At 41.3% G+C, this 21,151-nt stretch overlaps 1 protein-coding gene across 6 annotated transcripts in view; it reads left to right on the top strand.

The window, feature by feature from the left end:
* Nucleotides 1–21,151, top strand: part of prdm16 (PR domain containing 16) — a 172,438-nt gene that overhangs the window by 51,354 nt on the left and 99,933 nt on the right. For all 6 annotated transcript variants that reach the window (XM_040048165.1, XM_040048164.1, XM_040048166.1 and 3 more), the window contains exon 2: nucleotides 6,600–7,063. In XM_040048165.1, the coding sequence (XP_039904099.1) occupies nucleotides 6,600–7,063 (464 nt within the window). The remainder of the gene's footprint in view (nucleotides 1–6,599; nucleotides 7,064–21,151) is intronic.

The following is a 21,151-nucleotide window of genomic DNA, read 5'->3' on the forward strand; positions in this document are numbered from 1 at the left end:
TCAAACCTCTCTTTTCCCTGGTTAATTAGAATAGATGGGTTTGTTCTGAACACTGTCTGCCTTGGTACTCCCCTAGCTGCTGTCTGGCCTCCCGAATGGCCTGCTAAATGAAGCTGCACAAGAAGTGGGTGTAGGGACTCTCTCTCGCTCTCTCTCTCTCACACACACACACTCACACACAGACACACACACCTAGAGACTCACATATAGAAACGGAAAAAGAGATCGACAAAGCACAGTGCGAGAGTCTGTTCCTGAAAAGTGGAATCTTTGAAAGCAACCATACGTTCTGTTATTCTGTTGGCTTAGAAGTGACGTTTTTTTATTAATTAAATAAAAACTGCGATGAATTATTTGCCTCTAGATTTGATTGATTTCTATTACTTCTGTGGATAGTGACTGTGCTGACTACCTTCCACCGGTAGTGAGGATGTCTTCATAAATCAGACTCACCTTTAGATCTCAGTGAAGCTGTAAAATTAATTCAAGAATTGCTTTCCATGGTGGTGAAAATTTGACTGTGGCGTTTGACATTCAAACTTTGCTTCACCGCCTTGTTTGTGCGGATGTGCTCTGAGTGTTGACGATGACTCTGGTTTGGTCCCACTGTCCTCCAACTGGCTCCTTCGTTCAGTAGCCTCGGAGGATTGGAAATATAAAACATTTAGCAGTTACGCTGATTTATCTTAGCGCCGACTTTGGCGTCCTGTTTAGCAATGCAATGGTCTGATACATTAAAGTAATGAGAATAGTTTTCTTCTGCCTGAATTGTTTGTTATTGATTCTGATGCTCAGTTTAAAATAGCTGATTTAGGTGGTCTCGGTTATTGTGACGTGTAAATGTAAAGGGTTTTTCTTAGTTTTCGCTGTTAAATCATGTGTAGACTATTCACTGTTGTTTGATTCCTTCTTTTCACCTTCTTCTTCTTTTGCACTCAGTATTCTTCCTGTTTTATCCACCTCCTTTCTTTCCCCTTCTCCCTTCTCCCTCCTCTCTCCATCCCCACCCCCTGGGTGATGTTTGCAACTCAATTTGGCAAATGTAACTCAATATTGATTATTATTAATATTTATCATGTTTGTGAACATGTTTTCCTAGTGCTATTAATCTGCCCTGTTAATAAATGTCTGCAGCAGCCTGGTCCCCAGGGTCCCCTGGGACTACAGGGCCACCACACACACTTATACACGCACACGCAAAAACACACCTGCTCTCAGCTGCAGGAGGTTGCCTGCTGTCTCCTACTTGCCTGGAGGCTTGATCTCAGTGTATACACACACTCACACATGCACTTTATTGGAGGATGGAATGGCTCTGGGCTGCTCAGCACAAATGACACATCAATACATCAGCCATGTTGTATTGATGCTACACACAAACATAAAAATGCACACTCACTCTTTCCATTCTGAGCTGCAGTGACCAAAGACTTCTAGCCTTATAGTCATAGACAGTAAGTGATGAGACTCAGACAAAGAGACACCAATATTAAAGTAAATGTTCTAAATTCTGCCAAAAAACAAGGTCATTGGGTCAGGATGCGTGGATTTGAACCTTTTAAGAAATGGAAATTAAATTTCAGTTTTGTTCCCACGATATTTTAGTCATGTTAGCGCTTAAAGAAATAAAAACCACCCACTTTTTTACCACACTTTTCGTCAATGACATAAGCATTGTAAACTGTGGCTTGTAAAAATGCAAACTTAATAATAAAATAATTAAGTCCTATAGTTTGAGTATCTTATTGCTGAGATTGTTGCAAAGCAAACAATCCCAGTATATGTTGCTGTCGGATAAATTCTTTATTATAGTTATTATTGTTATTGCGTAATTATCTGCAGCATTACATGAGCAACCCTGTGGAGGGGAAATGGGCCTTCAGATGGTGCATTGGCCTTTTTCTCTCTTTCTTTTCCTTTCTGTCTTTCTTTCCTTCTTACTTTCCACCTATTCCAAAGTAGCTGTGTTGTAGTTTTAAGTGTTGCTTGGAAATGCTCCCTGGTGCTTTTACAAGGGGAAACAGTGTGGTGTTCTTGCTCGGAGAGGCTTTCTCATATTGTAGATGATCGTGCCCCCAATGCTCGCTCACTAGTTCCACCCACATGGAAATGCACAAACCTTCTCCACTGAATGCCCTCCTTTGGCCGCCTCGTCACATGCTTCCATTTACACGTCATTTTGGATATATGGTACCCCAGTGTCACTGTGGAAAAAAATCCCTATTGTACACTTTTCTTTCTTTCTTTCTTTCTTTTCTTTTTTTTTTACTGCTCACTCTTTCTACCTTTTAATTTGTCCCTGTTTGATTTTTTACAGCTGCATCCCTCCTGTTTTAAATAGGGAAGTGGGGGTGGTGGGTGGCGGTAGTGGTGGTGGTGGGGGACTCTCTTTGTGAAGACAGAATCATCAAAAGCCTTACTAAAAAGGAACAGGTACCAATATCGCTCTGTAGCCCTGTGACGCAGCTAAGTGGGACCACATTGACACAATATAGTGGCACAGGCAGCAGATTACACTTGGCTTTGCACACTGCCCCACATGCACACAGTGCTCCCACATCAAAATGTTTGGTCATTTATTGCTCAACCACCTAGCTATTTTTCATATCTGTCATGGTCCACACAGTCTCCCTCTGCCTTGATTTTTTTAAAAAATGTTTTCATTCAGCAGACGATCTTTTCCCCCCATATTTGGAGTCTCTGCTGAATTTTGCATAGTTTTGCCTTTCCCCTGGATATTGTCTTTTCATCAGTGGCTGGCTTTCTTTTTGAATTAAACCAGATCAATTTACGGCCAGCCAAAAGATGCAGTCTCTGTGTGTACTGGAGAAGGCAGTGAGAGAAATAGGATGTGTGTGCTTTATAGTGGCCATCAATGGGACACACACACACACACACACATTTTTTTCCTCTCTCTTTTAATGTTATCATAGCCACAGCCATGACCTCACCATGCTGCTTATACACCTGGCTCTGAATAATCGGGCTATTTTTGGCATCTGTTCTATCCTGTACTGTGCAGTTCTTTTTCTGTTCAATATGTGTATCCCTTCCTAACAAGAAAAAAATGCACCTTTGAGCAACAGCTTTACAAAGATTTGTAATTTTTTTTTTTATTTTCACTAAAGGCATGACTGCTTACTCTGCAGGAAATTAGCTGGTCTTTATTATATGCATTAGCTCCTTTCTCAGAATTCGTGTATGCCGTCAGTGTTGTTTCCTCCTGCTCTTCAGACTACATCGATAATACCGCTCAGTCCATATGCCACAAGGCACATGTGTTTGTGTGCGTCCAGGCAGACGGCAGAAAATTACTCCAGATCTCTATCTTTATGCATTTAAGTCTAGAGTGCTCTGATTAAACATAACCACAGAACAATTTGCCTTTTGCAAGGCCCTCCGATTAAACCGCTGATTTTCAGCACCGTGTCAAGTTATTTTGCTATGGCAACGCTGATTACAATGTTATCAGAATTTCATATTTTATTATTTTTATTTTAAAAAAAAATCCTCAGTAGCTTCTTCTAATCTTGAACGGAAAGAACATGTTTTCTTTAATATTTTGTGCTATTGTTGTTTCCTTGTTGTTGCAATAAATAGTTGATGGTGTCAGATGTGTACTTTAGGGTAGTGACTGTAAATGCTATATCTGTGTCATATCTTGTTCTTTCCCTTTGACATGTAGTAATTATGAGATATCATCTTTACCTACAACACCATCTGATCTCTTGCGCATGTGTTTTGAGTACAGTAACAGCTCCTTCAGTTGCAAACAGATGTGTGTTTGTGTGATACCCCGCATCTGTTCATACGTGCCCTAAAATCTTTGTTATTGCAAGCCATGCTACAAAGCAAAGAGCTCCGTTTATGGCATGCATTTACAATTTATCAAATAAATGGGATGCCTTCATGTGGCCTGTGCCTGGCTCTCAGGCAGAGCAGAGTAGTTTTCCACTGGAATAACAGCCGCTGAACAAGCAGCCTATTGTAGCCATGGCCAGCACCGGGACCCCCAAGGTGCGAATTAATGATTGACCCCTGATGTAATCAGGATAAATAGCTCCCCGTAAAAGAGAAAGAGATGGCGTAGGGGAACAGAGAGAGAAAGAACAACATAAGGAGCCAGGGAGAGGAAGGCACTATCTGGCCTGGGTGTTTTTTAAGAAGCCCTTAGGGAGGTGAACCTAACATCTCTTTCTGGGACGTTTGAGACCCAGAACTAACACACAGCTGTTTAAAAGCAGCTCAGTCATCAGTTGCTGGACTCTTTGTCTTTTCCTCTTTGTTTTCTTTCTCACCCTTCGACTTATGAGCCTGCTTTGTTTTCTCATTTGCACTTTCTTTTTTTCATCATCAGTTGAACATGGTATTACAGAATGGCAAAGAACATTCGTCTCTGGTCTCACATGCTTTAAAAAAAAATTGTTTTCTTTTTAGGAATTAACAAAGTTACGACTGAAAGTTGAACATGTTTAATATCACACCGTGTTTGCCATTTCCGCTGTGGTTTACTGCACCATGCGTCTCACAAAAGATGTTTTGTTCATTAAGATTAAGATGAACTTTTATTTTTCTTCCCTTCTCTTTGTTACTCAATTATTTGACGTAGCGATCTGTGCATTTTGTTGTTCATAGGGCCTCTTAAAGCCAAATGGTATTTAATAGATTTTCCGAGGCTGTCTCTCTGCTTGTCAAAATTGCTCTCAATGGGTCAAGTGCCAGTGAGAGTGGGGGAGTGAACAGAAAGAGAGAGAGGGAGAGAGGGAGTGAAAAAAAAAGTTTAACAGTCTGAAAACACTTTTGATTGTGTGGAAGGAGCAGCAGATAGGGCTGAGTTATAAAACTTTAATTGATCTGTGAAAAGTGGAAGCTACTGCTGGCTCACATGTTCCAATGCTTAATTGCACGCCTGGTCTGAATCCCCATGAAACAGTGATCATTAAAAAACGGGTTTCTTTCCAATCAAAATCACTGGGATGACGCAAAATCACTAATAAAAGGCTGACTTTTACTGCTTCAGCTTTATGTGATAAGTTACCCAAATGTATGTGGACAAGCTGCAGGTTTGCCAGGCTCTGAAAAGCCCTCGTCACATGCTTCCAAAGTTTCACATTTCGCATTTTAAAGTTACATGTCTAATTACAAGATAGCAAAAAAAGGTAACCACTGCACATTGTGTGCTTTTCTACACTTTCTGTAACGACGGTTTTGTTATTTGGATTCCCTAACAGCATATTCTGCCTGTATTTCTCTGCCTTTCTGACCTGACATAACACAGAAACAGCATTTTAGAATGAATAAACTCACGGAAATAAAACATCCCAATTGTTAATTGAATTCAACTTGCATCATTTTTAAAATTAAAACCTCTCATTACAAAATAATATACTTCCACACATTAACAAGCACATTTTTAAAATGTCATGTTGCAGCTCCAGTTAAAACCTGGGCAGCGACGACAGGCTTGGCAGCAGGCTAGATGGAGGTTAGGAGGGGGGAAAGCGCTTGATTGGAACCACTCCTGCTGTAATTTTGGGCCTAGTTGGCCTGCTGATTGCCAGTCCCTGTGTTTAGATAGTAAAACTGCAGTGGTACTTTGACTTAAGACACCAGGACTGTCTAGAGAGGGATAACAAAAAGACGTGTATAGATGTGCTTAAGAAAACACAGAGACACAAACAAATAGGTACAGATCTGTTGAGGGCTGGATTGAAAAATGTGCATTTATTTCATATTTGTAAGCTTTCTTCTCCCTTGATGCCATTGGTCCTGATTCAAATTCCAATGTTATGCTATTTACGAAGGAAAATTATTACACATCTTAGCTTTACTAAAAACTTGATATGCCGTACTAAAAGGCCTCTACTCAAAAACAGCCTAAGGGAATGATACTCACCAAAAGGCTCTAGTGCATACAAACTTTCATTTTACATAATAAATGCCTGAATTATACAGTATGAAAAACAAAATCATGAAATTTGAAGTTACCAAAACCATACTTGCTGTTCTTGTTTTCACTCATGTCAGAATGGCGGGATCCTGGAGCGCCGGCACAATCATGTTGTCAGGTCTTAGATGTGAAAATAATAATGGGCGACGAGGCCCAACAGGTCAATGATAGATATAACGAATTATTTGTAAGATGAGTCCTGGCAGGACGTGGTGACCATGATTAAACTGAGAACTATTCCCACGAAGGACTTGGCCACTATCTCTGTGTTTCTGGCTGTTCTCAGATAACCTCTGGAAAATCAGTGAACTAAGCATTTTGTTGCTGAAGCCAGTCAGATGGATAAGTATGACTTTCTGAGGACCACTAAATTTCCTCATTGTGCTGTGTGGTTTGCCGACAATTTAGAGGTTAGGACATTGAAGTGCATTTTGTAACTTAAGGCCAAGAACTCCTTGCATGCGTAGTATGCCACTGGGTTTGGAAATATGATTTACAGTATTTCAATTTCTGTCTTCAATTCCAGGGAAGCTATTCACATAGATTTATGGCTAAAACCAGATTTCTCTTCCCGTCTATATAGCTGGCATGGAAATCCAGGAGGTTACACATCCTTTGTGACATCTCTGTGTGTGTCTTTGTCTCGTAGATGACAGTGAGCCAGTGGACAGCATGTACGACACAGAGGCTGATCTGCCAGGTTTAGCGGCTGGCAGCGGAGGTGGCGCCGACAGCCCAGAAGACGACGCAGAAGACGGCATCATCAACATGTCCCCCTTGCCCTCACCGACTCCCTCCCATCCAAACAGCAACCACCACCACCTGCTACACCCCCATATCTATGCCTCCCACCACCACCATCTCCACAACAATAGCAGCAGCAGCAATGACCAGGACTTCACCACACCCAAGGAGGGCTCGCCCTATGAGGCGCCTGTCTACATTCCTGATGACATTCCCATTCCCAGTGAACTGGAGCTGCGGGAGTCCTCTGTGCCCGGTGCAGGTCTGGGTGTATGGGCAAAGACCCGCATAGGTGCTGGTGAGAGGTTTGGTCTGCACAGCACAAAGCATCATGTGGCCACAGGCAAAGACAGTTCCTTTGGATGGGAGGTAGGAACTATCACAGGTTCTCTGTGCAGTCTTTATAGTTGTGTTCTTTTTATTAGTTTTATTTTATTTCACATAAACTGTGGGTCCCTTTTAATCCGCTACTGGTAACGCAGTACAACACAGTAAGACACGGAGCTAAATAGAAGTGAAGAAAGTAACTAAAGCAATGAGGCACTTTTCAGATTTCACATTTCCTCAAGAGAATCTGTCTCATCACCATAGATGCCCATTCTGTTTCCATCATGTGTTTGATTGGACCTCATCTTTGATTGTCGCATACACTCAAAGTCATACGCGCACAACACACTTATCCAGAATTCCGGCAGAGCAGCGTAGCAATGTCAAATGGAAAAATCTGGCTGATTAGCGGTGGTATCAGCTTTTCTGGGCGTCGGTCTGAAGCGAGCAGACTCATTTGGTCACGGCATCTGATATGGAAATGGAAGAAGCGTGGCCCAGTGCGGTGGCGGCATATTGAACTATTAATTTTCATTTCAACATGACATTAGAGGATATTGAAGTTGCTTCAGTAAGCTCATTAAGGGAAAAAAGAAACTCCTGGTCTCTGTCTCTCTCCGTCTCTGTCTCGCTTTCTCAAATGCCTAATTAGAGGTGAAATATGCTGGCCTGCTTTTCGTTTCACTGACTCCTTGACTGTTCGTTTTTCAGGAGGACGGTCATTCACGTAGTCTCATATTACATTCATACATAACAAAGGATAGAAGCTTGGACAAGTTAATCATTGGAACATCATTCTGAAAAGGGCAGGATGTGATTGAATTAGACACCAGCAGCTGATGGGCACAGTTAAAAAAACTTTAACCAACAAGGCAGGGAATTTTTTTGAGAATGTTGCCATGGTTTCATGCTTTATACTATGCAATACATAGTTCAAATGTTAAAACACATGGCTCATGTTGATAAAATACCGTCAAAAAACCAGTCAGATGAAAATTATGTAGATAAATTAACAAAAAAATCCCATCATAGTTTCAGTCTGAAGCAGTCTTTTTTTCAGCCACGTTTTCTTCTCACCAGTTGTAGGAGCATGCAGACGATTAAAACACTCAGGCACACGCTATGTGGCAGTGTGCCAGGGTGAACATATTCCTTTTTAAACTTTGTATTATGGCCAGCCATTTGGGGTGCAAGAGGCTTCTCTCCAAAAGCTACACACTCCCCACAGCGCTCATGTTTTCTCTCAGTTTTCCCTCCTCCTTCCTTTTTTTCTCCCCGGACACCCGGCTAATGCATATTCATCAGCATAGCTTCAGCTCTTTTGCTTTAGGACGAGGCTGACTTAAGCTCTAAAGAGAAACATCCACACGTCCCCACCAAAGTGCCCTGGCAAAAACACTCGCACCTGGCCTAAAAAAGGAAGAAACTCAGCAAATTTTACACTCTGTCTACTCCTTTAAAATTCAATTCAATTCAATTTTATTTATATAGCACCAAATAACAACAAAAGTCGCTTTATACTCAAGGCGCTTTATACTCAAGGCGCTTTATACTGTACAGTAGATATGAGGAACATACAGTATATCTCAGCATGTTGAAGGATATTACAAAGATAGTTTTCTGTTCCATTGTCAGTTTCAGTTTCATAAGCCACCCGGAAAGGTATGTATGCGAACACAGCCAAGACTCAGCTGATGCTGGAACGTTTTGGCGTTTTGTGACATTTTCAATATACTCTTTCTAGATCAGTATGCATGTTGCTATTAGCCTGAGGTCAGTTTTATTTCTCTTCAAGGTAAAATCTTTGATCTCTGCCTCCCAACCTGTCAAAAGGGAACAATAATTCCATCTTCTCTTCTTTCTCCTTCTGAATAGCCATTGGAGGACTGACCCTGGCTCAGGGTGTATTATTTTTTAAAGATATCCTGTCTGGGCTGGGGCTGGAAATCTTCAGAGGCTCTTCTCTCCCAGACTCTTATCACAGATAGTCATAACAGTCAGCCTGTTGATAGTCATCAACAGACTCCCTTAGGAGTCCCATACACCCCATTTCTCCCCCCTTTCACCATCTACTCATCTACTGCCCCTGGTCTTAGACAAATAGACAGTCGAGGGAGTGACAGAACCTTGGCTAAGTACAGAAAGATGTAAGTGGACACGAGAAGACTTGATGCTTTTTGATAGAGGGAAACCGTAAAATGCAAAACCCGAAAATGTTTCAAACAACATCAAAAAGAAAGAAGAAAACAGAGTGTTCATTAAAGGTCTGTTGTGTGTTGTAACAGTCCCCTGCCAAAACACAGTGATGTGCTATGAGAGATAATAGGAGAAGTCACCCGAGACCTTTGTGTGTGATAGTATCTAACCAAGACCTCATATGTTAGAACTCAGCAGGTACTGTGACAATTTAGATCAAAAGCTGAATGAAATTATCAGAGTGATTATCTTTGCATAACTGTGCTTCCACTTTATCTAAAAATTAGTAAATTCATGATGTTGGGTGAACCCCAAAGGCACCACCGCTCCTCCCCCCAAACAATCTTGGTTTCTTCTTGATGACAGCCTAATTTTAAGTTATAGAATTATGTAAAACTCAAAGGATATTGATTAAACTGTAAGTGAAGCCCTGTCAATCCTAAGAATACAAAATTGCTAAAATTGCAGTCACAAGGTTTTCACCCATCAACAGTGATATAATCCATCTGCAGCAGCATTGCTGCATCCAAAACAGCTTAAATACACTGTCTACATTTTTGTGGATTTTTGACTTTATTTTTTATTTGTTCTTTTTTACTAAGACTGGCAATAACTCATCATGTTGGCTTTGTAAGCTCTGTGGTCTACCAGTGAACCCAAACAGCTCAGTCACATGCTCGATGCTTTAGTGCTCTCTGGATCTCTGAGTAAAAGCTTAAGATGGGTGCAGAGAAACACGGAGTAATAGAAAGAGAGAGTGAAAGGTTAGGAACAACAGAAAGAAGAAAGGGAAAGGCAGAGAGGAAGCCTGCTATTGTCTGTCCTGGGGCACTGGGAACTGGAAGAGGTGTTAACTCAGACTCATTTTAGTGAGACGGACAGCTCAATCTAAGAGCTGCTTCGCTGCAGGCCATGGCCATTCTCTTCTGTCTCAGATGCCCTCTCTGGGCCAGCACTGAGTCATCCATTTAAAAACCATTATGCTCCCCCTTTAGCTAAACATGATAGAACGCCAGAGCCCCAGGTCCACCTTATGTGTGTGTGTGTCTCTATCTGGTTGGGTGTGTAGGACTGCTAACCCCTGAGGATAGGAAGGCAAGCAGAGAGAGGCAAGGCCCACAGAGAATCCAGTGTAGGGATCTAACTGTCAGAGCGACTGCTGCTATTATCTAACTGGTAGATTGGCTTGACTTGTCTATTGATAGAGACATGTCGCCATACAGTAGCTGGAGGTATTGTGTTCTTCACTGATTGGCACTGACTAGACTGTATGATCATACTCCCGTAGGTGCTCAGATGGCAGGAGGCATATGGGCAACACATCTGTGGTTGTTTTTGGCAGCCACACATGTTAATAAAAAATTTACATTTACTATAGAGCTAGGAAAGCTACTAATAGTGTTTCATATAGAAGTCAAGAGATAAAAGGTTAAAAATGCAACTTGACTTTGGTCTTTAGGAAAAAAAAAATACATAAAATCAAATCGCTGTTTGTATTATGAACATTTGTTAAGAAAACAAACCGTGCGACCAAGCCCTTTCAGTGTGATATTAATGGTGTTTGCACATTCTCCTTGCCCTGTGATCACTGGGCGTATCTTTGCACCTCTGAATCATGGCTTTTAAAACTCACCTATTAGGTTTGTCTTTTCTCTCTATCTTTTGTTTCTCCAGATTGTGCTTGCTATCTCACCAAGTTTTTGCGTGAAGGTCACACATCAAACCTTGCAGCACATTCTCACCAACTTTGCGAAGACAGAGCCATTTGCTTGTCTGTTTGCTACCATTTAATGCTCGTGTAATTAGCTGTTGTTGATGTTCTGGCTTATTAAGTTTAAGGGATTTAAATATTTCACAGTGGAATACATTAAAGAGGATTATTGTGCATTTTTACATTTTGATATGCGCATTGATGCTGACCCTTTGGACAAAGTCAGCGCATATGTTTTGACATATAGAAATGTGTGCTTTAGAGTCCATTTAGTGGACCTTGGGATGACTTTGTTGCCAGGCAAACTTCCTTCTCCCTGTCCGTCATTCTTTTTCTGTTTACTTTTTGTGGGGTGATTTTCCATATCAGTATCATTTATCCAGTGATGTGTGGAAAGAGGTGAAAAGAATGCTAGCTCTTCTGTTTAGCCAGTTATTGACTTAGTGATAGGCTAAGTCTTCTGGCGGGCACTATAATGTCGCCTACGTCCTACGTGACAGATACCCATCCAGCTATGGCAGGATGTATCTCCCTCACCATGTGTCAGGCACTTAATAAATCGTGTCACAGCTCACTTCTTTATTGTTCATAACCTAATCGCTGAGCTAAGCTAAGACCTTCTTTTCAAATGCTTTGGAGGAGAAGTCCTGGCGCACCCTGACACTTATCTGTCCCGACCCACTTCTTGTGTCTTGAAGTGTTTGCTTGGCTTTTGTGTTTTGCCCGAGGAGGGCAGATGGCCAAGTTCTTATGCCCCACAGGGCACTCAAGGTGCAGTTTGCAGCTTGTCTGATCTGTTTGCCTTTCACAGGAAGGTGTTCGTTATCTTGATGTTTACCCTTAAGGTGACTGGCACTGAGCTGATAGAGCAAAAACTGCCTGACTCTACCTGAAGACAGCAGACACATCAAGCAAAAGGATAATGTGAGTGTCACGGCACTTGTAAAGGTGTGAAGGTGGTTTATTAAACAAAATAAAAATAGACAAACGGCAAACAGAGAATGAACTAAACTATACTGGGAACAACTAACTACTGAACACGAACCAGAACACGAACCTGAAAATGAAGGAAGATAGACGATGGTATATGATGGTGACCATGTAGGTTATTGTCTGGCAACTCTTCATGTAAATATATTCATTATCATGTCTTTTTGTTATCAAATGAAGACCATGCTCTGAGAACCATGTGCCTTTGAGCTGAAAGTACTTCTTAGCTGGAATAATGGCAGACCATGTTAGCTTCATCTCCTCAGATTTTGCTTTGTTGGAAAGTAAAAGGGAGTTATATTTTTAAATTTCACATCCTAATAACTCATCAAGAAAAATAGCCGCTAATATCATACAGTTATGAAGCTAGTTGTGACTAACATCTTCTGTCTTACAACAACTATTATCAATGCATTTTGGGGAAACTAAATTTTACACAGCAATGGCACAAAAACCATAAAATTATTCATTAGAGACTACTGATTCTAGATTAGTTGTAAAACACATATTGTTGAGTTTTGCTACATTAAATCTTTGCCAAGGATCTCTAGTAATTATTGTTATTTTTAGAGGAAAGTATTCCCAACATTTAATAAAACAGTGAAAAAAAAACCATAATACTGAATTTTACTGCTGTAATTAAAAATAATTGCAATATTGAATCTTTTGATCCAAGGAGTGTTATTAAAACCTCAAGATTCTGAAAACTATACATATATACAAAAATTGCACATACAGTTTTCGTGATGCTCATATGAAATCATTTGTTAACATAAGGAGTTAGTTTAGCACACGTGCCTACAGTCCCACATCATAATGAAAGGGATATCAATTCTGTGGTTTCTAATAACAGTATTGACCAACACTATGTGGTTTTCTGTCGTCGTTATTTGACTTTGACAGAAACCCCAAGTTTACACACGGAGCAAAAACACCAAAGAGAGAGAGAGAGTGTAACACCACAAGTCCTGGGCCTGTGCTGTAATATCTTCCATTCAGATTCATTTTATGTAGGTTTTAAACATGCCATTAGCCAATTTAATCCAATTTTCCCAGCTTTCGAAGCACTCCAATGGAACAGATTCCGTCTAATATTAAACATATGGTATCCGTCGCCCCTGGAAACGCCACAGCAGAGCAGTTTTTTTTTTATAGGGACCTGTTAAAGACAAGCCTCCTGTGTCCCAGTGCAAACCATTATCAGTTATGTTCAATGAACATTGTAATTGATAACGAGGAAGCAGGGCAGCAAATTAAATGTCAGGTTTGATTAGAAGCCTGATGCCTTATCATTTGTTCATAACTCGTTGCCAACATCTGTTAATTAGTTAATAAATTAATCAGCTGGGCTCAGATGAAAAGTGGACGGGCTCCTGAGGAAGTACACAGGGCAAAGTCATCTATCTTTGAAGGAAGTAGAACTCAACAAATATTGTCTCAGGGATTTGGACTGTTTTTACTTGGTCACTGGTTTCAGACCTCAGCCACTTGAGCCAAGCAGTCTCAGTGGATCCTCTTGTTTGCCTGAACAATCTCCTCACACATTCACACCACAGTGCTATCTTTTATTACGTGAGGCTTCCTTTTGCAGTCATGCTTTAAACTTTAATTCAAAAACCCTCACATCAGGGCATCAGTAGTCTGTGGTGAAGCACAGGTAACTGCCGTCCAATCCTCTTCTGCCGCGCTCTTTCACTGTGTTTTCAGAGGAACCCCATCGTTCATCATTCCTCCGATGAATAGTCCCATCAGTTACAGCCTCGAGGCAGAAGCAGACAATGACACTGTTCTTTGCTTCACTGGAAGATGATGACATTTGTCAAATGCTGTTTTTGTTGGTATTTAGAATTATGCTCTTCTGAAGAAATGGCCTTCTGTGCTTTCAGAATTTTTGCTTGTCTACAGAAGACGAGGTGCGAGTCCTCCAATGCGAGACCATTGCTGGTTCAAGATCACTCACTTTCTTTCATTTTCACTCACTTTCCCCCTTTCTTTTGCCCTCTCTCTCCATTTAAATCTCAATCCCTTATGCTGCTTAACATTTCTGTGACTCAAGCTGGAGGTGGTGACCTAATAATCAGGTTCCCGTGGCTGTTGTGATTACCATTTTCCATAATCAGATACACAACATGGCCCAAACGCCTTAGCTGTAGGAATACTTATTTTCATTAGCTTCTTAAGGTTCCTGTGCTGTACTGTAGACCTCGGTGCATGAGAAGTCAGCCTTGGAGGAAAATGAAACACACAGCTGTGCCTTTTAATTACTTTTTATTAGGTGCAAAGACTAGCCTTCTACACAGTGTGTGTCTTTGTCAGAGTTAAACAGGAGTATAAAGATCCCTCATAAGCATATGATTGACCATAGAAGGAGATGTAGGACTCGTATTGACCAGTAATTTCATTATGAAATTTTAAAAAAAAGGTTCAGTTAACTTTTCTGTTCTCTGGTTTTGCAAGTGTTTTTGCTTTTAAGATCTTCAGAAAAATATTGATATTAGTCTGGGTACGTAATGCAGTGTGATTTAACACATATATGTACAGCCATGAAAACTGTACAAAACTACCTAGTAATACATCCACACAAGCATAAAGAGGCAGAGCCAGGTTAAAAAAAAAACCTCCAAAGTTTTTCTTTCCTTTACTCAGTTACGTAGCATAACAGGGTAGAGTTAGAAGCAAAGCACCATGACGACATTAGATCTGAAAACAGTGTTGAATTATTGAAGTGTCAAACATGCTCGGACTTCTTTACTTTGGAAAGTCTCTGGAATCACTTCGGTGATTTTTTATTTTTTTTTTGCTCATTTTTTCCACTACTGTCATTTAGAGCAAGACCCGGCATCTTGTCAGCATGAGACAACATGGAGGTTTTGACAGAATCATGATTTATAGGCACCTGTTCAGTGCGTCTTGTGCATGCAGATGTTCATCTCCACATTTCTGTTAATTATCTTGGGCACTGGTCCATCCTCCTAAAATCACAATTCTCCCAGTAAAGACAAGATCCCCTAAGCAGTTTGTTTTAACATCTTAATTTAGTGTGAGATCTGCTGTCAAGATGACAAATAACATTTCAAATAGAGGGTTCTCAGACATTTAATTGATAATTTTATCCCCTCATTTGATTTATTTGCATTCTTCTGAAAACCAGTCATTGTAAATCTCGAGGTTTGTTGTGCAATATGAAGCTCGAGTGCAGTTGTGTGGTCGTTAATGTTTCTTATTGTCCTCATCTGAGAGCAACTACACAAATGTAGAACAGACTGAAAAGAGCTTAGACATGTATTGTTAAATATTGAGTGATTTGCAGCTAGAAATGTTTATGAAGGAACTCCCTGCTTGTTTGTCTGGTAAATGTGGCCTTCTTTAACCAGATTGATTCATCATGGCTGAAACCTGAAGAAGGGTTGGTGTTTTGAGTGAGCGTGAAGACAATCAGCCACGTGAAATTAAATGTACTTATAAAGACACTTTTACTTTCATCAGTTTTTGAGGTCGAAAATTGTTACCAACAGAGGAGCAGACACAGAAATAAACAGCAAGTGGAGCTAACAAAAAAATAAGCAAATGAGCACAAATCTGCTGAGTTCTGTTAGCTGAGTTCAGTTTGGATGTCTGCAAAGAAAGGGAGGCTGAAAGAGGCTAACTTGGCTTGTGCAAATCTTCTTAATGCTCCAAGCGGTGTACTGCAAGCCTCTCAGTCCTTCTGTCCTTGATAAATGTCATATGATTCTGCTCTGTGCCACTCTGTCTTGAGAGGAGGTGACCTGATGTCGGTGCAACTGGTACACAGTGGTACCGAGCATGCCACCTCAGAAGGCTGGATAAAGAAAACTGCAAAGGATTCTGCTTCTCTGAGACGCTAATAGGTCTGAGCCATGTGAAGTTAAGCAATTATGCCAAACAACAGAACAAAAGCAAAGCACTGTCATACTGCTGGAGTTTGGGACTGTGTGGCCTTAGGTGCACATAATACCAGCATTCAACTTACAGGACAGTCATTTGGAATTACAATCTGTCCAGGTTTAACTACTTCCATAATAATGAAACATTCAAATTTTTAATACGATTAAACAGGTGATTTAAAAAAAAATAGAGAGAGACTTATTATATAATGTTATGTTTGCTTTTATTTTATTGAGTTCTTTGTGTTTCTGGTGACAAAGCTTGCTCCCCTCTGCTGGCCGAGACCTCACAGTGGCACTTTCTGATGCCAAGTGTGAGTGTTTATAATGTGCAGCTGAGCATGTTTCTTCAGAGAGAGTGTCAGACTTTTTACTACTGTAGAGACACATACAGTGTGTACAGTGCAAGAGCATGCCAACTAATGCACAAAGCACCCACACATTTTTCTCATACGCATGGTTTCACACGAAGCTTACCAAACTACTCAAGTAACACAAGTCAGCACTTTTCTAACCCTTCGTCTTCTTCCTCTCCCGTGGAGTGGGCTGACTAGGACAGGAATCCCACCATAACTTGTTTTGTTTTTTTAACACTAACCGTTCAATTTTCTGTCACCCCCTTTTTTGTTGCTTTACACCTAATTGTGTAAGTTTCACATCTTGTGTTGAGCAGTACACTTAAAACACTTATGTCCAGTTCTAATGCTCACAGGTAGGAGACTGCGGTCTCCTTTTGCATGCCATTGTACTGTCGAGTGTTAATCTCTGTGCTTTCATGTGCTTTTATGACAAAATACACGACACGCTTTAATTATACCAAGATTACACACTCAGATCTTTTCTTTTGTGAGTCATTGATTTTTCAACCTTCTTTCTCAACCTTACACGGCCTCTCGCGCTATTTCTCCTCCTTTTCTTTCTGCTCCATCCTCCTCTTTTCCTGCCCTCCGGGGTCCCAGTGCTTCTAATTCGGCCTTATCAGTGAAGTAATTTAGCTGCCACAGCTTGGGTTTCTGTCGCGCGGCGAGTGGCCCCATTGTCCTGCCCTGCTGTTGCTGAGATAAACCCTCAGATTGAACAAAGTCCGCGCTGACCTTTACAAACTTCCAAATCTCACAGTGTATACCCCTCCAACAGAGATTCTCTCTACCTCAAGGCCTTTTCTTTGGGTGGCAGGGCTTTGGGCACATCAACTGGGAGGAGGAAGGTGAAGGAGGGTGTGTGCGTGGGTATGTGTGTGAAAGAGTGAAAGTGTGTGGGGCTAGGGTGGATTGAGTGAGCGTGAGATGGACAAGGGAGAGGGATTAAGATGGCTGACTGAGCCTGTCTATATTTCCAATAGCACTTCGCTCTAAGAGGGAGGCAGAGAATAGAAAAAATGCACTGCAAACAAAGCATTCAAGTGTGCATTTTACAGACTCCTTCAGACTGATGAAGGGAGCTTTGAAGAGCAACATTATCTGTCCTTTGTCCAATGCAAAAATATGATTTCTCTTTGATGTACAAAGTGAGTTTGTGGTTGTTTTTCTTTTTTTCCGAAACAGCTCATTGAAAGAATTGTGGCAAATGCTCAGTTGATCCCCATGTCTTACGTCCATTGTTATTTATCATGTCCTTCATTCCTTGGCAGACAGCCCAAGAGGAGTCTGTTGGGATTTTTTGCTTTGACCCACAGTGAAACGACTAGAGTGGAACGGTTTAAGCCAAGTGGTTTGGGCAGTGGGGAGGTGGGGTCACTGCTGTGACAGCGAGGTTTGGGCCACAATGCAGCAGAAGTACCCTCTCCACTGTGAACTACTGTCATCCTTCAGAAGCCACTCAACTAGCTCTCCACAGTGCAAATCCTTTCTCTTCTCTATTCCAGCTGTCTGTCTGTCAGTTAGACACAGGACCTCATCAAAAGGCTTTGGAGTCGGGATTGAGGAAGACTGTGGAGGGAGGCAGGGTGGGAGGGGAGAGAGGAGGAAAAAAAGTGCTGTTACTGTAGTGGGTGGTAATGCTAAGCAAGGTAGCATGCCATGGGCGGGGAAAGGAGCTTAACACGGTTATAAGTTCAGGTGTGAGAATAGTTGGTGATGGAGGATTGGAGTCAATCTACACATCCCTCCATTTGGCACGGCAACTCATTGTGCATCCCACTCTCTATCCCTCCATCCATCCTGCTTCCTTTCCACCTCCCCCCACTCACAGCCACCTGCCTGCAAGCCACCACCAGTGTTCCCAGGGAGATGAGCGCCATGGAGAAGAAGGCCCACAAGGGATTAACTTTTCACATGGCTTGGAGTCCTCGTCTCAAAAGACCTGACAACCCCAGACGGCTTGATTAAAAAAGAAAAGAAGAGAAGAGGAAAGGAAAGGGGGAGGGCAAAGGAGGAGGAGAAGAGGGGGAATTCTTCACATGATGGCCCTGAGAGAGGGATTTTGGATATTGGGTGTCTTTTTTTTTCTTCGTCCAAAGCCCCCATGTCTTGGTTGAGAATGAGCAAATTGTTCCTCCTGTTCTTTCACCATTCCCTGTGTTGCCCAGCCTAAAGATGTGGGTGGGCATCCACTCACATTATTGACTCCATAAGGAAAGCCTATGGCTAAAAGCAAGAAATCATGGAAGTGGCAGCTTTTGATTACACGTTTCATTCTCTTTTATTCTTCTTTTGCCAAATATACATCAAGAAGAAGATATAATACAATATTCAGTGATCAGTTGCAGCTCGATACAACTATATGATAACGTCACAATGTATTTATCCATCAGTTAATCTATTATCAAAACCCTTCTGTTGTTCTGTGTATGTCAGCATTGCATTACAGGCAAGGAAGACATTGGCAGAGAGAGTCGGCCAACCGTTGCCGGCTTAAAGTTCTAGTGTTCAAGTGGCAAGGCGCCCTATTTCCCCTCACTCTATCCCAGATAAATTGGGCATCTCAGGTTTGTCTGTGAGAAAGAGAGGACAAAAATCAAAACAAATGCTCCCACTGAAGTGAAGATGGGAGTAGGGTTGACTTTCCTCTCTGGCTAACGGATCAGCAACTCAACCTTGCGGGATAGCGGGCCACTTTATACCTCCCATCTTGTCCAAGTAACAGAGTGGCCCGACAGAGAGGTCAAGAAAGGTAGCAGGGTATCATTTTACAGATCACCACTCACCCTCTGGCTTCCTCCACATGGCTCACTTACCCTCTTCTCATCTCCACTGCTGGGATAGACTCACCCTCTCTTCCCACACCCCTCGGGTAGGACACAAACATTCATTGAAAACGGTTTCGTGGAAGTTGCATCCACTTTCTCTCTAAGGTTGCTGGCTGATCACATCAACAACATCCTCGAAATTCCTACATTTCATCAGTTATCTAATCAGTTATTCTGTTATTTATTTTTTCAGCTCGAACTTTATTGATTTATTTGGCATTCTTTGACTTACAAGCAACAATATGTTTGCGGTAGGAACTAAAAAAGCCCCAGAAATAAAACACAGAATGTGACAGGAACAACAAACGACTGGTTGCATTAAGGGAGAAATCCAGATCTAGACAGCTATAGGAAAGCAGATTTAAAGAAATCTAAAGGCATGTTTAGGATGACTACTGTAGAGCATATGAAAGGAACCAGGACCAATAAACACCACACCACACTTATTTCTGATTACTTTTGTAGTAGCTGCAGTGTTTTAGTCATTTCAGCTATCAATGCAAGAAATATCAATAAACGTCATAGCTAACTGAATAATTTCACTCTGATATCAATCCAGATTTGTATTGAATAAATCTGCCCAGTATGGCCCTAGACTCCAGCAAGGTTCTGGACCTGTTTTGTGTGCATTTAACTTTAATTTAAAGCTGATTTCCATCCTCCAGGATGTTTTAGGCATTCTTTCTGTGTGGACAGAACAACTGTAATATTACAGTGATCTACAGGTAGCTGTTGGTTTTTATCCCAAGAAACATATCTTAAACCAACATAGAAAACATGATCATGATCAACATGATCAAGACTGATGTCCAGTTAAGTATGAGAAACTTAATAAAAGCATTTAATTAAATATATTTTATTTGAATATCAATAATAACTGTTGTGTATTAAATATCTGAATGTGTGACAAAAAAAAACAAAACAAGAATAATGCAAAATGTCAGATTGTGTCTTAATCATAACCGTAAAGCAAATAATTGTGGAAGTTATGGACAAACTTTAGAAAAAAATACACACGCAGTCTCACAGTATGAGCAGTAGGGCTGCACTCTGTGTTAATGTGCGAAAAAGTAACAGAAGTATGTAAAGTGTGTGACCTCTAATGATACCCACACAGAGCTTGAACCCCCGCTATTCCTAAAGCGACAAAAATGACAGAGGAGATATGATACACTGACTCATATTCTTCTGACCCTCACACTAAATCAGTATCCAATCAGTATTTCTTTGTCTGAGCACTCCTTCGCTGCAGCACAGCTATCATTAAGTGACTCATTTAGGCCATCACAGGTGTAGCCTGCTGGTGGCTTTTAATGGGGAATGTTCTTTCTACTGTAATGCATGCTGAAGTAGCTGGGGCTAATGTGACCCCTATAGTTTGGCACTGCATTAGTGCCAGAAGACCCAGCAGTGAGCCTTTAACCTGGGGACGACAGGGCCATGATTATGTTCACCGCAGGGTAGGCTTGGCCAGAGGACAGTCAGCGATACACACAAAAGGATATGCCTACAGTGACTTACTCAGACACATGGGTAATTACTAGCTTTTTCTCTGTAAGTTAGTTATATCTGTAGTCATACATGACCAACTTTTAGTTCAGAGAGCCGGCCCCTCTTGTCTTTATAGGGTAACTTAAAAAAGAGCACTTAGAAATGTATGTACACAAGTATCTTTCCTTTTCCTTTGTGCAACTGAATAGAAAAGTAAGTAAGCATGCATGCATGCTAGGATATGCAAACACTTAAAAAAGGTCTAGCTCACATAAAATTGGCACACTTACTCTGCCTGTCCCATTTCCCTTTCACCACTTTAACAGCTCTAAAGTTACCGTGTTTACTGTCTCTGTTCACTTACTCTTTCTCTCACTGTCCCTCTTGGACACAGACACCAACACACACACAGACACACACACACACGGAGGTTCCAATCGTATTTCAAGATAATTCTCTCTGCTCTTGCTCTTCTTGTCTCAGTATCTTGAGCCACTAGACACTGAATGGACCACAGGGAAAGCTGATCTCACAGACAGACACACACGATGCATGCACACATACGTGCACACTCACAAAGCTGCGTGTGGTCCCACCATTTCAGTCGTTACCGTGTTTTCTAATGCTTCGTCAGGTCCCATGGTCAGGGT

The sequence above is a fragment of the Simochromis diagramma genome, unplaced genomic scaffold (assembly GCF_900408965.1).
Source record: "Simochromis diagramma unplaced genomic scaffold, fSimDia1.1 OVJJ01000387.1, whole genome shotgun sequence".
NCBI lineage: Eukaryota > Metazoa > Chordata > Actinopteri > Cichliformes > Cichlidae > Simochromis > Simochromis diagramma.